Source organism: Lampetra fluviatilis, chromosome 2 (genome assembly GCF_964198595.1).
Source record: "Lampetra fluviatilis chromosome 2, kcLamFluv1.1, whole genome shotgun sequence".
NCBI classification, from domain to species: domain Eukaryota; kingdom Metazoa; phylum Chordata; class Hyperoartia; order Petromyzontiformes; family Petromyzontidae; genus Lampetra; species Lampetra fluviatilis.
Window position 1 is genome coordinate 19,644,238 of NC_136276.1, and position 16,611 is coordinate 19,660,848.

At 41.5% G+C, this 16,611-nt stretch overlaps 1 protein-coding gene across 1 annotated transcript in view; it reads right to left on the minus strand.

The window, feature by feature from the left end:
* Window positions 1–208: 208 nt before the first annotated feature.
* LOC144943909 (cyclin-Y-like protein 1) overlaps window positions 209–16,611 on the minus strand; it is a 33,397-nt gene continuing 16,994 nt past the window's right edge. The window contains exons 3-10 of the mRNA XM_078871768.1: window positions 15,978–16,024; window positions 15,546–15,646; window positions 9,023–9,058; window positions 8,048–8,102; window positions 4,955–5,074; window positions 4,525–4,691; window positions 2,802–2,964; window positions 209–1,796 (exon numbers count right to left, since the gene is read on the minus strand). Of these exons, the coding sequence (XP_078727894.1) occupies window positions 1,680–1,796; window positions 2,802–2,964; window positions 4,525–4,691; window positions 4,955–5,074; window positions 8,048–8,102; window positions 9,023–9,058; window positions 15,546–15,646; window positions 15,978–16,024 (806 nt within the window). The 3' untranslated portion in view covers window positions 209–1,679. The remainder of the gene's footprint in view (window positions 1,797–2,801; window positions 2,965–4,524; window positions 4,692–4,954; window positions 5,075–8,047; window positions 8,103–9,022; window positions 9,059–15,545; window positions 15,647–15,977; window positions 16,025–16,611) is intronic.

Here is a 16,611-nt window from a genome sequence, read left to right on the forward strand (position 1 = left end):
AACAACATCTCGGCATAAACAAATCAGACGGATATCCTCACAAAAAGAGACGGTAAACAAAGAATACCGCTGCAAATGAAAAAAATATATACGGCGGGAAAAAAATATCACAAACCGTGCAAAGTAAAAGACAAGTAAATAAGGCAAAAAAAAAAAAAGTGGAGAGAAAAAAAAAATTCCAACTACAATAACACGGTCTTGATTTCCATTTTCTTTGTTTGCTAGAATGTTCCCTGCCGTCATCCCACACAAGAAACCCCACAGGCCCGCTAGTTACTCCAGCCACTCCTACAGCTCCCGTTACAATGACCCCGATACAGCAACGCACAATGCCACTAAAAGGATTCTGGAATCCCGGAGCGAGGCGGTCTCTTGGGGCTTCAGGCAGCTCACTTTCTCTTTCCATCATTTCTATCCAAGCTGGATAGCCCTGCTTTAAAAAAGAAAATACAACTTGGCCAAGCCAATTCATTAAAAGGGTCCTCTGCATTATTCACATTATTGGTTGTTGCGCTTAGTGTTGTGTGTGTGCGCGCGCACAAGCGCATGCAAGTGCACGACGCACATCTTAGGGTTCACACTGGAGTAAACATAAGGCACACGGATAGTGCACGCACGCGATATTCACACAATTCACATTCTGCAGAATTAAGAATTTAAACAATAGGCCCCTCCTGATTTTTTTTGACGGAAAAAAACCCAACGCATTTCATTCGACTCATTGGATTCTAGCTCCAGGTCCGATCTTCTGCAGACTCTGGATACGGAGTGTTGAATAACACTGTGACTGGTTTGTCCATTGTATTAAATGTTTTCTGCACCCATAAAACCATACACACAGAGGAGCTGTTTATAAAAAGTATACCCTTTTCGATAGTTCTATTTGAAAAGAGACTCCAACCACGCTTCCTATACCACCCCCATCCGCAAACGACTCAAGAGATTTGTCCAATGCTTCCTTTTCCATATGACAGACCGTCTTAAATCACTGACAATTAAAATGTATACATGAGGTCTACAGAAGTACTTGCATTACCATTTAGAAAACTTCTGAATGCTTCACCATTCATGCTAGGCTGTGCTTATTCAAAAACCAGCACGTACCATAAGTATAACATCGACTGCACAGCTACAAGTGCTGAAGATGCAAACATTATCACAATGCAGCTAAGCTCTCAGCTCTCCCCATGCCTCCTTCCCCAACTGAGCTCATAACAGTTTTGCAGTTATAGCTCCACTGCCGCTTGCCAAACTTTCCATTGCAAAATGCCTTTCGTCAGCCATTATTTTCTGTCACTTGGGATGTCTGGTGATGACTCATTCATTACCGTAATTTTCAAAAATGTTTACGCTATTGGCAAGAATTAAGGTTCTACTTTGGGAGCACATGAAACTACTTTCACTTAGAAAAAAAGCGAGTTAAAGAAATGTGTTTTAAGACATTTAAGCCCTTAATATATGGTGCAATATACTTTAGCAAAATCATAACTTTTAAGCGATCGCCTTTTTTGCGTGTGCGCGTTTCTATATTTCCAAATTTGTCATGTAAAACGGAAGGATGTCAAAAGGGCTGGCAATGCACAGAATCGCACCGCATACTTTACCTTGCAAAAAATATTTCCACAGCCTCAATGTACGTTGAATTAATTGAAGTTCTCGGATGCGCTCGTTCACAGCCACTACGGCAGAATGGCTGCGAATGTCCGTTTTTCGATTAAATTGTCAGCGCTGACGGACTTTCGCAGAGAAGTCTTCGATAAATCTCTGTATTTGTTTTCACAGAGACGGGAGATGGCCTGGAAAGGGAATTTTTTTTCTCAAGTTAACGTCAACAGATCCGAAACATTTGTAACGAGCTGCCATCCTTTTTTTTGTCAAGTTTATATGTGCATCAAAACGCCTCGTTTAAAATAGATTAATGCTGAAGTCATACTTTACGATAACAATGCCAGGCATCAATACCAAACAAGACACTACAATGACACAGGTTTAAATGTCGTGAACAAGGCAGCCGAATAAACCTATACAATTCTCCTGCTAATTTGATATTTATTTGGATCTCTTAAGCCTCAGACACCACTAAATGGCACTTCATCATCTTAAGTTAATCAAGACTGCATATGGAAACTGCATACCCATAACATCTGGGATGATAATGAGCCCGTGAGCCAAGTCCAAAGCTTAAATGGTGCAAGACAAAACAGGAATGTGTGCAGCCTGGGTTTACCTAGAACGGATCAGCAGGTGCATGCACATACCCGAGTTCATTTCACACAGTTCATTTAAAGCCCAGGGACGTACTTTTTTTAAATTACGATTTTAAAACGTTATCAATTCTAAACTTTGGCAGTTCTAACAAAAAATGCACGTGCTCATATTATCCAAGGTTATATCAGAAGGCCCCTAAGGTTGCAGAGAGTCCATGATGGTACGCACTTTGTAGATACGGATTTGCATTTACAGGGAGTTTAAATGCCTCAGCTACTCAAATCACTTGCTTGGTATCACGTCATCTTAACCATTGTAATGGCCTGCGGCAGGTCTGGCCTAGGCAGCTGCCCCTGTGCGGCACAAGGTTTACACAGCATCAGCCTTCAACTGGGCATTCATGTGTCAGTAGGGGGGGCAATATTGCTACGTGATTTTTCCAATGAAATAATTCTGCTGTAAATTTACCAAAAATATATATATACACATGTCCAAGACAAAATAACAGTAATTATCACCCTGTCAGGAAACTAAATGTGTTTAACACGTTTGGCTGTATCGTAATGCGCGCAAGAGAATGCACGCATCCTCACCTCCAGTCTCTGGGCCCTTTCCTTGCAGAGGGGCTCCAGAGGGAAGCTCAAATTGTTGCAGTCGGCCAGCGAACGGAGGTCAAAGTAATACTTGGCATAAACACTTGCTGGGACGTTGATGTTAAACTGCAGCAGCTCTAGAAACTGCCTCTCCAGTTCATTCCTGTGGGGGGGGGGGGGAAATTACCCCAATGAGCACAAATCATCACGCAGCAGCTCAAGTATGTGTTTGACGGGCACGACGCCAACCCGGTAAGGGGCCCTCCGATATGGAGGCATCTACGTTGAGGCGCCCCTCGCTCTGCGAAAGGTGAAACAAAATAAATGATTAAACTTTAGCAACTGTTACGTTGTCAATACACGAAAGGACATGGTCAAACGTATGGTTTTCTCTTGAGTATCTTATTATTGTGTATATAAATAAGCACATCCAATCGAATGCTTATAACAGGCAATTAATCTGCTTATGTGTAAATTAACCAAGTTTGGTAGCAAATCAGATAATTAAAAGACTATTCTCAGAAGCAGAATCTTCATTCAGACTGAAGGAATCCGATGAGTTATGAAACTCTTTCACAGATGTCCAGTATTCTAAGTAGGGGAGGGATGCTGCATGGGGAGGAGACGTTGACATCGCACGTAATGATGACATCATTGGCAAGGGACAGGAGGCGCATGCGTGTATGTATGTTGTTGAACTTCTTTTGCACAATACATATCCAACCGCGCAAATCGGAGGTGTGGGCAAAGGACAACAAACTAAACACAAAAAGCAGTTCCAAAGAAATTAGTTTTCAATCTAGATTTGAAAGTGCATAGCTCCGGTGGCTTCCTAATAACAGGAAGCATGAACTAACACATTAGTCAGTAACTCTGCCATGAAAGGCCCAACTTCATAGCACATAGGTGGAATAACACTGCATCTCTATTATGTTGAAAACAATTCTGAATTGTAATTTTTTCATATGCAACTGGATTGGTTACTTGGTCAATATGAAAGTGCTTTTGGACTATTCCATACATAGCGTAACTGTATCTTATTGAAACTCAAGTAGAGTTTTGTGATGTTGTTCCACTGTTAACATGCATCCTCTATTGCTTTGTGTTCCAGGTCTCCCTTGCAAAAGAGAGACGTTTAAATTCAACAGGTTATTCACCTGCTTTAAATTGTTTATTTATATATAAAAAAAAACAATTCTTAAGATAACACTTTACACATCCGTTATCAAAAATGTAAATATACCTTTTGATTAAAGCACCATTTCCTTTACTCCAACAAAGATCACTTGTATAATATTCAGTGTCAATACAATGTGTATGTACTTTACGTTTGCATGAAAACTTGGCCACTGAGAGATCTATAAGGAAGCAAAGGGTACGATGAACGAAACAATTTTTTTTATTTTACCAGGTAAGGCCCACTGAGCTAAGTAGCTCTTTTTTAGAAGCGACCTGGCCACAAATGATAGCTCAACAAAGTGGCTTATCACGTGGAAATGTATAGCAGCAAAATGCTCTCAACGCATGTTCCTAAATGTGGAGAGAAAAATCCACACGACCACGGGGAGAGCATGCAGACTCCAAATATACAGCAGGCGTCAGGATCGTGATCGAACCCACGACCTCCTGTATACCAGGGCGAGGTCGTTAACATATCCTAGCCACCGTGGCGCCCACAATACACGAGGGCACAGCAGAGAGAGACAGCTGTGGAGGCACGCACACGTCATCGACAGCGATGTCCTTGAGGATCTGGCAGTAGTCCACATTCCACACAGCTTGGTCATCCCACACCTTGGAGGACAGCAGGATGGCTCCCAACAGTATCCGCTTCCAGTTGCTGGGGCAGATGTCGATCTCGCCGTAAGTCATCAGCCTTTCAACGTACACCTGCAGGGAGAGTGTCCACAGAAAGCACAAGTTTCAATTTAGAAATTTTGGCATTACTAGTGTCTTTTCACCGAAATCCACAGAAGGTAACAGCACAGTCTTGTTCACAGGCACTTCCGTAAAGAAGTCCTCGTCTGACAGACGGCATGAGTGGAGTAAAGCGTAATGCGATGATGTAAAGGAACAAGTTCATGACAATTAACAAATTATAGGATTAATTTGACTAATGGTAACGGGTAGGTGGTCTAGGCATGCCTTCTTACCAGAGTGATAATGGCACATTCAGCTGTGAGTTGGGCTGCGCTGAAAAGGTTCCTCAGGAAGCGGTAGATGTGCCTGTGCTCCGGGTCGTTAACACTGTAGTCCACTGGCACTTCCACTTTCTGGAACAAGGAGTGCACGTTAGGTTCTTTTTCATGTTTTTTAATTACAGCTCAACGCGAGCCCGGCACAAAATGCCGATCGCAGCACGGATGGGGTGGGGGGGGGGCAGAAACCCCCGCGAACGGCAGCTCGATTTCGGCGTGACAGGTGCCCAACGAAGGGGGGGGGGGGGATTGTGCTCGCTGTCCCACCCAGGTGGGGGACCACGTGCAGGAGGCTTGAAGGCTTACATGGGGAGGGGAAAGGGAGTAAGATAAATAACATATTGGGGGAAGGAAAGGGACAGCGGGAGGGGGGGTGGAATGGGAAGGGCACATTAGGTTCTTTGTCAACATAAGGTGTCAATTCACGTAACCTGTACAGCTAAGAGAAGCATTGTTTACATTAGCAAGTATGCAAGTTACGTACATCCAGTCCTGTCGAAAATCTATGATTGTTATGGAATAAATACATTTCCTTTGGCTTTGCAGCGCACTACCACTGACAGGAAGTGCACAATTACTACCCAGTCATGTAGATATATGTTTATGTAGGCTGACCTCATTTCACTACACTCATGCCAACAAACACTCATGCCATGCAAAATCTCAAGCATAACTACAAAAGCTGCGAGGATGAGTGTGTTTGCCAATAGATCATCCCAAAGGACCGATCCCCTGAAAATGGATTAAATTCCAATGGTGAAATAAACCTTCTTCAAGCTATGCTTCTGCACATTCTTCAATAAAATGTGCACAAGGAGCTAACATACTCGCATTTAACATGTTATAGGTTAATTAGCATCTTATAGTAATAGGTTTTTACCCTTTCAAATGGTACAAAAACGGACACCTTTATAAAAGGGATCATGTTTGCAATAACCACAACACAAGCAGTCAAAATGCAAACAAAAAGAAACAACTCTGATAATGATATGCACTGTCCTTGAAGTTGATTGGTCCACACCCGAGACAGCTTTTCTTAGAGCCTAGTCTCCATTGGTGTTGGACCAGATGTTTCATTTTGTTTGCATTTTGACTGCTTGTGTTGTGGTTATTGCAAACATGATCCCTTGTATAAAGGTGTCAGTTTTTGTACCAGTTGAAAGGGTAAAAACCTATTACTATATTTTGCCACTGGTAAAGGAGGTCTCATAGGGTAATTAGCTTCTTGTTAACAAGCCAACATAGGACCTTATGCCTCAGTGCATCTTTGTCTGTTGACTCCTAGACAAAAACCTCCTCACAACAACTCATTTATGGCAGTTGTTTGACCATAATTCACCACGGCGGTCAGAGCGGGTTGGTGATGGGGGCGGCTAGGACTTGTTCAGACAGCATTCACCACTGATATTAATTGTGGACAGGATTCAAACTTAGGCCGCAAGACTGGTGCGTGAAGAGCAGGGTGCGAAACACCGCAGCACCGCTTTACTTCGTAATCGCCTGTGAAGTGCGGTACCCAGCACATCTGGTAGAAGGGTCTACAGTGTCTTATAATGTAACGAGGTATAAATGCCAGCTGAATAACACTGCAATGACTTATAACTGGAGATAAACCGGGATACACAAGGCAACGAGTGCATTTTTATAATTGTACAGAAGCTCATTGTGCGCTGGTTTACTGATCGTAAAACGAGTGTGTTTATTCAGGTAGAAATAAGATAACGTTAGTCCATGAGTGTATGGGCTTCTTGGAGCAATGCTTTCAATCAACACTTGATTAATAGGCAAAAAGTCTGGACTGCATTCGACTTTCCAAGTCTCAAGAGCAGTGTGAGGAAGGCAAGAGCCATCCACACAACGCAGCAGGGTCTGTTCAACACAAAACACTACAATTGTGTCACGTTTCGTGTGTATGTTTCGACACAATTAATTACCTTTAAGCCTACAAGACAGTGGTCAACGCATTTCGAGCAATTTTCCTGTTTTGAAAATCCAGTGGTCCCTCCATCAGTGTGGTGATTATGCTACCGTGTCTAATTCAAAGGATGATTTACCCTCAACTATAACTACTTTGCCTGGGGTTTAACAGCTTTCGTATCATACTCTTCAACAAAGTACACAAAACACTGAATTAGTGAACATATTATCTCTATATATATAAAATGGAAATTTGTGACTATGTGTGTCTGTTCAAAATGTTTAGCGTACTTCCCGACATGCAACAAACTTGAAATTTGCCATGTGGGTACTTTCCAGACTGTACACCATGCAAAAATTATAAAAATATACTTTTGTATTTTTTTGGGTGGGGGGGGGCTCAATAATGCATATTTTTTTGCACAGCAAGTGAGCTGTGACGTCACATCTGTCATGTGACCCGCGCATGCGTAGTGCTTAGCGCGCTGCGCTACGAACCCGGCGACCCGAGTTCGATTCCCGCTCACGGCCACCACCGGTGACGATTATTTGAACCGGTCCTGGGCCTCCCTTAGGTCGACTCAACCTCAAACGAGTAATTGGTGTGGTGTGTGAACATCGCCACTGGGGAGACAAAGGCGGCCGGGCGTGGTGAATCCAAGTACAGGACTGAGCTGGGTAGTAAAGCTAGTATACTATATAGATTAATCATATATAACAATCTCATTATACCCCTTGCTGAATACCTAGGTTTAAACATAACAAAGCAGTACATTTTATATTTTCAGATTTTAGATGTTTTTGTTGCATTAAGCACCCTAGAAAATCTCCATATACTTTATTTCTCAACTAATTCTAACTGTAAATATATACAATTTTAGCTTATTTAGCCCTTCTGGAACATAATCATAATTTACACCATCCGAATCAGTCGCTTATTCTCTTACGACAAAGGCGGCCGGGCGTGGTGAATCCAAGTACAGGACTGAGCCGGGTAGTATACAGGTTAGATAATTAAAATCTATTGAACAACAATGTAGTTTCAATTAAAACAAGTGTTGGCTTCAACTTAACATAATTATGAATCATAATTCAGTGAAGAGTAAAATGTACTCCATCTACTTTACTCACCGTTAAAGGATGACGTTTCTCATCAAATATGTCAAGAGTTCGAATAGTAGTATCCCTGTGAATGACAAACAATTAAATTTAAAAAATATCGACAGAAATACAATTTTATGAGGACATTTTATTGAAGACAAAAAGATGCAACCATTAGATAAAGTGAAAGGGTTACAAAAAATGACCTCATCTGGGCATCGGTATTCTGCAGGATATCGAAGCTACACCAGCACAACACCACGTGGCTTTCGTGTTGCCACAAAAGCTTCATGCTCATGCTTCGCCGTTTCAGGTGCATCACTGAAACGTTTCATATTTACCGTGCCCCTAAACATTGTCCAAATATAAAATGAAAAGCTAATGTACAGCAACTACGCTATGGTAACCAGGGACAAATTTTGGGATGGTAATATGGCCCCCATCATTTGTAACATTTTCACGAATGGTTCAGGGACAAAAATGGAGATGACCACCACCCAATGGAAACTCGTTGACTTGAATTCTTAATACCAAAAAAACCCCTTCGCTCCACTTGACTTCATATTACATTGGTGTTAATTACGCAGGGTGATACAATGGGGTAAGATAATCATAATGCGATAAAACCTAAGTGTTTTCTTACATTATCAGTTACTTTTCGGTGCCGCTTAGTAGCTGGAACATTGAAATGGCAAGTGCTAACCATATATATAAAACCACTAAACCATTTTTCAGTATAACACAATTCTCACAGACATTCACCAATCCTTGTGAAAACGTACCAGCGTTACACTGGCAGCTGTAATGTACTGTGTACATGCATCAATGTCTTAATATCAACTTAAAAAAAAAATATCCACAACTAAATCATGCATACTATGAATCGATGGTTAAACAGGTGAATCTCATAAAAAAAATGAATCTCAATGGTTGTATCATGTGGTTATTGTCCTGCGTTTTGAGAATAACAGAATATGCCTTGAATATATGTAAATCTGCTCTTACCTGTTTTTAATGTGGTAGTATATTGCAAGTGCCACGCTGCAATTAAAAGACAACATTATTTGAAAGTATTTTCTTACATAATTTAAATTTAAGTCAACATGCACAGAGGCATGAATATGTTTTGACATTTGAAGATACCTACGGTAAATTAATTACAACAATAATTTAAGCAGCTTCGTATAATTTGGAGAGAATGTTTTTTCATACAATAAAAGTTATATACATTCAATTGCAAAATGATTTACGTTCACAATGAACTAGTCACACGATGCCAACAGACATACATGTCTGGTTTTAAATCGGGTCATCGCCAGTACATGTACACAGCCCACCAAATGAGTACATTAGAAGCTCAGTGGGTGGGTAAGCTCAAATTACCTAAAACTTCAGGTTGAATTCCAATTACTTGTCCTAATTTCCTGCTGACTTCATTGTCTCAAGAATTACAGTGCAATATATTCCACGATGTTTTAACTTTTACAAAGTGTGCACCGACTTTTAGGTTGCGTCATTGAAAATAGAAGCCAACAAAATCTTGTGAAGTCAGTGAACAACACGAATAGCATTTCTACATCATGGCACGCGATGTTTCGCTGAACAGGCAGACAATCTTAAATGGTGACCGATATATTAATTACTTCACCAACACAATTGTACATCATCAAAATAATTATCATTGAGTAATCCAAACCTTTTTATAACCACACAGGCAAAAAAATTAAGATAAAGCGAGTCAATGCCCCTTAATAGTTTAAATTTAAAGAACCTGGGGTAAGGCAGCAAAAGTGTGTGCAGGCAGAATTGCTGAGGATGTTACAGGAAGGTGGTTAAGAGACGTGCTGGAGGAAATGCATTAAATAATCAAAGACAAATGAGCAGGGAAAGGTTGTCAAAGGACTGGGGAAACAACTCCAATATCGTACCATGATATACGAATATAAAAGAGTGTGCGAGTTCTACACGGATGCGTTTAATAAGCATTCCAGGAAAGATGTTCGTGAGAATTATTCTGCGGAGCATCTAAAATCACGTCAAACTGTGCTTAAAAAAACACACACACGATTGAGGATTCGAGCAGGGAGGCCGTTATGTAGCAATGAAAGATTTTACTACCAGGCAAATAACAAGAGTAGAGCTGAAAAGTGAAGAGGATGTTTGGATTTGTTCTGCAGCTTGTAAGCAAGCAGTATTATTCTGTTTGGACAGAAGGTACAGGGGAACTTCTGGGATATTATGGCATTCCCATAAAGAAAAGCTGTCTACTTAAAAATGTGTAAGGGATTTAAGATGTTACATCTGAGATGTGTACACCAATAAATACACAAGAGTGTGGCTGATGATGAGGACCACTGTCTGGAAGAGGTGAATTTATCAACCAATTTGTTCAGCACTGAACAGAACGTGGCAAGACGTTTTATTGTCGGAATCAGGATTTTAAAAAAGGTTGCAATGGGTATATATGCAAGGGAGGAAGGAAGGCCGGTGACACAACCAGACTACGGAGTGGACACCCGTAGTGCAGCATTTTACGGACCTAGAAAGAAGATGGTGCATTACTGTAAGAGCCGACCCTTGCAGGATGATTGTGATATGTGGTGGCATTAACAGCTTTGGCATTGATGACCTCTTTACTTTCAAGGAAAGGGACATGCAATACAATAAAACCTTCTCTATCCGCGAGGGTTATGTTCTTGAAAACACTCGCGGATGCAGAATTCGCGAATGCAGAATTCGCGAATGCAGGAACCTTGTTCCAATGGGAAAAATGTATGTTACGTTCCCGGCACAAGTGAACATCGGGGGGGGGGGGGGGGGTGGAATGGTAAATGTTTAAATCAAATAATAAATTATAAGGAACAATTTATTTTTGTAATTATCTTTGATGATGATTTGATGATGATGGAGGTGGTGGTGATGGTGAGGAATTCGGGAGGATGACTCCTCAGGAGATGCAGGTGTTTGATAACAACATCGCTAACCGCAACACTGTCCCTCGGTTGCATTCACATTCTTTTTACCGAACCTCACAGTCCACTCGTTTATACCAAAACGAATCAACGAGTCGAAGGTAAGGACGTATGAAGTAAAAATGCACTACAGCGAGTTCAGAGTGGGATAATAACTGCGAGGACGACACTGGCAGCCGAGGTGGCGTGGCCTAACCTTCGCAGACAGTTTCAAATGTAAGTCTGCACGCACCTCCCCAGTGTCGGTGGCCTGGCACGACGCACACCCGCGATTACTGGAGTCTGGCGGGTCGCGAATAGGGAATTAGTATGCATTTAGTAACTCACGAATAAGCGAAACTGGTTTACAGCATTTTAAAACCTTGCAGGAGGGTTGTTTTTTTGCATCCCCTGTTGCTTCTGTCAAAACGAGTCCTGGGACACTCGACAGAAACTCGTGTTTACCCAGGACACGGAGCCCTGCACCACAGCAACAAAGTGGCATGGAGGCGCTGTGAGGAATTCTGTGTGCAAGTGCCAAGCCATCACATGTACAACAGCGACCATGGCGACAGATGCCCAAAGGGGGAGTATTGCCTTTACTTTGATGAGATTTACATGGTGTCTGGTGGCAAGGCTACTCATCAAATTGGCAGAAGAGAACCGGGACAGGCGGTGAAGTGGTTTGAGGGCCAGGAGAGATGGCAGGGTCATAATATACGGTTACACGGAATCACATTTTATTCACTCAATTTTATTTGCTTATGTTTATGGTGCCAATTTCATCAAAGCCTGATAGAGTAAAGTCATTCTACATTTATTATAGCTGGATTGATGACCAAATCCAGTTTCATACACAGAGCCCACCGTTTTTATGCATGTCAGAAAGACGAATAATTACAAGATAAAACAGGATTTAGACAAGATACCTTCCTAGAACTAACTATTTAAAACTATTTTCATTTTACCAGTTAGGACTCACTGAGCTATACAGCTCTTTTTCAGAAACGACCTGGCCACAAATGATAACTCAAAAAAGTGGTTTATCATGCGGAAATGTATAGCAGCCATAAGGCACGTTTCTAAATGTGGAGGGAAAAACCAGAGGACCCGGAGAAAAATCCATGTGACAACGGGGAGATCATGCAAAATATACAGGCAGGGTTGTGGTTGAACCCACGACCTCCTGTATACCAGGCAAGATAGTTAACATCTCGCCACCATGGCGCACAGAAGGAATGGGCATGGACTAAACTGGTGACATGTCAAGCAAAGAAAGGTATATTAATGGACAATGACCAATTGGAATTGGAAGAAATAACTTGCATAATAGTATTTGGAGGCTAATCAAATCGTAACCTAAAAGCAATCAGGTCTCAGGCTTGGGAATTCTAATAAAACCCCCACTTTTACAATATAAAATGCCATATATGGGTTATTTGATTAATAAAACAATTCAGCTATCTTTATCAATCTTTTTAAAGTATGCGATGCAGTTAACAATCATATCCTAAATTCTAGAGTAATAGCCTGAGGGCTTTAACATTGGTGTGCTACAATGCAACAATTGGTTACGATGATGCGTTTTGATGATGTGTTTTAATGCTGTATTCTTCAGAGCCTCAGGTCTCCCTCAAAATAAACACTCAGTTCCAATGAGCGCTCACCTAGTTTTCAATAAAGATCATCTAAATCTCAACATTTTGGTGGTAATGTAGATTGTGAATGCGCGTGGTCTATAAAGAGAACTGTGTAAAGTTCATATTACGGTTACATTCTAAATTACGAACATGAACTCGAGCTGCACATTACTTTTTTTACTACCTCACAAAACTGCAGAGGACACCGTGGCCATTTATAACACTGGCTCCGTGGACACGAGCAAAGTTCCGCCAGGGCTGATACTGTTTGTCACATGATCCCCTATACCACCACACACAATCAACGTTGTGGAGTGCCACGGCCCACCGACGGGGAGAAGCGGCGGTGTCAGTGTGACCGCCGCCAGCTGACTATTGCACAGAGACAAAGCACGGGATGCAGGGCGCCCGGGCAAGCAGATATTTACGAGAGCAGGTCTGAGAGGAATACAGAGGGCATTCTGACCTTATAAATGTGAGTCTTAACACATTTGAGCCTTTACTCTTGTGCGACGTGATATTCTCGTTTAATAAAAGCTAAAGTAACCATGACTGTTATAATTTAACCTATAAAAAAGGCATTACAGTAATCACACGTGAGAACCTTCAGAACTAACTTTGCAGGAAAAAACACAACTGAATATACCAATAAAATATTTTTTAACATATGTCAAATAAAACGTTACATTGTCTCCAAGTTATTTAGAAGAGGGACCTATGTTTGAACGAACAGACAAATCTTAAATTAAACTGAAGTTCCTGGACAAAACCGATGCGAATGCAGGGCAATACTAAAACTGTGCAGAGATGTATCAGCAAGCCACTTGTTCTACTGCTAATCACTTAGAGCAGCGATGGGCAACCCAGACGAGTTGGTGGGTTACATGAGCTGCCCTCTTTCACCTCAGTGGGCCGCAACCTTGACATCGTGGTTGTGCGCCGATCATGACCCCACGCATCAACCTAGAACAGGGGTCAAGCAACCTGCTGCTCCGGAGCCGCATGCGGCTATTTAATACCTACGTGACTTTACCGAAACAACCTAAGAGTATGAATCCTTGCAGTCACGAAAGCTTCAAATCTAGAATTATTTAATGACTGTTTCGTGACATTATTCATTGAGGGCCACCGTCTCGTATTCACATGCATTGCGCATCTTGACATAACGAGTTTTTTTTTACTTAATAAAAAAATGGCTCTTCTTGTTATTTTGGTTGCAGCCCCCTGCTCGAGACACATTTGAGACCAGGCCACCGCAAGAGGCTCCGCGGGACGCATGCAGCCTGCAGGCCGCAGGTTGCCCCACCACTTCTGTAGAAGCTCTCAGAGTCGGGAAGAACATGCAGATAATGAAATCTGAGTAATCCACCAACGACGCCCCTTCCAAATTGTTTGATTACACCACACGCATAATCAAACTAAAGCATCTAATGTTGATTTGAATAAATTCAGCATGCAGTTGCGGGATGTTCATTTTCACATGTTTAAAATGTTTACATATTGTTCGCGTGTTACAATTCGCCACTGCAAATCAAATGTGCGTGGATCTGATTTGACTACTGTTGTCATGTAAGCCGTCAGAATTCGACACGACACGTAGCCTCAAGGTGCACCTAGCTTGGCACAAGCACCACAACCCGGTACAAATTCCAGGCACCAGTGCAAGAACTGCATGCTGATATTTAGCACTCGGCACGACGTCATCAAGTTTAAATTAAAATTGCAAACAAGTCAAAAAAGTTTCACTGAACAATGTAATCTAAGTCAAGTGTTTTTGTGGGTTAGATCGCGTAAATATATAAATGTGTCGTTAAAACCCGCCACCACCCGACGCAGCCTACTAGTAAGGGTTGTCACGTAAACAGAACGTGGCAATTCGTCACTACTACAGCACACTGGTGTGTTGGAGAGCCAAGCCACAACATTTACAATCTGAGTACGACGTTTCGCCAGTAATTACAACTAGCTTCATCAGGCGACAGCCAGATTTGTGGAGAAGTCTCTTACTGTTTCGTCCCTTATATAGAGGCGTAGATGTGTTGACCACCCTTCTGCGCTCTTGCACAATGATGGGGGGGGGCGGGATTACTGAGGCAATGTACATTATGCATGTGCATTATGCGAGCCCTTTGAACTTGTCCTTCCTGTCTATTGTGTTTATTAAAATAGCCCTTCCAACGGCAATCCCTATTGAAGTACGCTGCCCTTTGTAGGCATGCATTTAAATAATTTATTATTTGATGATTCGCTTCCACGCAGCACTAAGATGGTAGCTATCCGAACGGATAAAGTTATTTTGATTTCTTTCAATTTCGATAGATTCTCTAATTAGTGTTGGCCAGTAGTTGCTAGTTTAGCACGAAACTTCAACATTATCTAAATCAATTGAGCGTCCTTGTTGGCACGCGTGTTCTGCTACTGCTGACAGTTGCATTTGGGAGAATTTAAAATTTCTCTGACGTTCTTTTAGTCTCGTGCTGATCATTCGTCCTGTTTGCCCAACATAACATTTACCACACGTGCAGTTAATCCTGTACACACCTTCTGTTGATAACTTCGGTGATACATCTTTTGTACCAAATATTAAATTCCCTATTTTATGTACCGTGCCAAATCTGACTCGGATGGTGGTGGGTTTTAACGACACATTTATAAGTTTATATGCGATCTAACCCAAAAACCTATATTATGGATGATATTGGTCGCGAAAGCGTACGTGTTAATCTGTTTGTGTGTTTAGTTTGCTGTCGTTCTCCTGCACATCCGATTAGCATGGTTGGCTATGTACGGTGCAAAAGAAGTTCAATAAAACATGCATAAAAGTTTGCATTTTTTTAAAGAAAGAATTTCTCTCTGTTTCGTAACGTGTCTGTGCTTCAATTGGTGGCATCATGTTCTGTCAACCGCAGATTAAGTGCGTCCACTTCCCTGACTCACCATTTAATAGTGTATTTAAGGTTGGGCTGGCTCACTGTGCTGTCATCAAGAAATATGGTTGAGCAGGAGCTGTACTTCTTCGAAATTTGGGCAGGAGATACCTACAAGGCACAATCCATAAAAGTGGTGTAAATTATCACTCACGCAGCACACAAAAGTTACAATAAATCATATTTTTTTCTAAAACAAATTAAATACTCCCTGATGAATCACAGTTACACACAGCTGTAAAGGTATTGGAGCTTGTTACGCAAAGGGTTTCCAAAAAGCCGAAAGGTTTAAGCAAATAAAAAAACATTTTCTTCTCTGACATTTATGCTGGCTCCGTTCTAAGAAATTATTTCTTTCCCAGTATATTCCCTTCGATTAGTGAATACCGGTGGAAACAGGTAGGCAACAACAACAACGTGGAGGCAGTGACATGGTACTCACCGTGACGCTCACATTATTTGAATAATTACTCTTTCTCTTCTCTCTCACTGTAAAAACATATTTGGAAATTGTGGGAAACACACATGTCCTTGTTCACACACGTACAAGCAAATGGGTATGTCATCATGTTGACACGGCAAATAAACAGCTATTTAAAAAGTGAGGTTTGAATGAACATTACCATGCACGGCCCTTTTGCCAATCCAACGATGGATGAAAGCCTCCACATACCAAGTGGGCTTGGGTGGTTACTTTACCATATTTCACCAGACTGGTTAGTACGGTTTGGTGAAGTATGCATCAACGTTGGAACGTAGTATGGTATAACGATGTATTTTGCTGCACTGATCTGGAGCCAATAGGGTAACCTCACAATATCAATGTCTAATAACAAAAATATATATACAATAATCGTATACATTTCATACGTTTTTATTTCCTAGAACAGTACATGAAGGCATTAGATAGATAACTTAGAGTACAGTGATTAAATACATCCTCCAGAGTCCAAATATAAGTATGACTTTGTGATAAGTCATCAGCGGTTACCCTATAGAAAGACTTGCCCCTGCCACAGAAATGTGGAAATGTTCATCACTGCCTCAAGCAACCTTCAAAACACGCCGACTTCAAT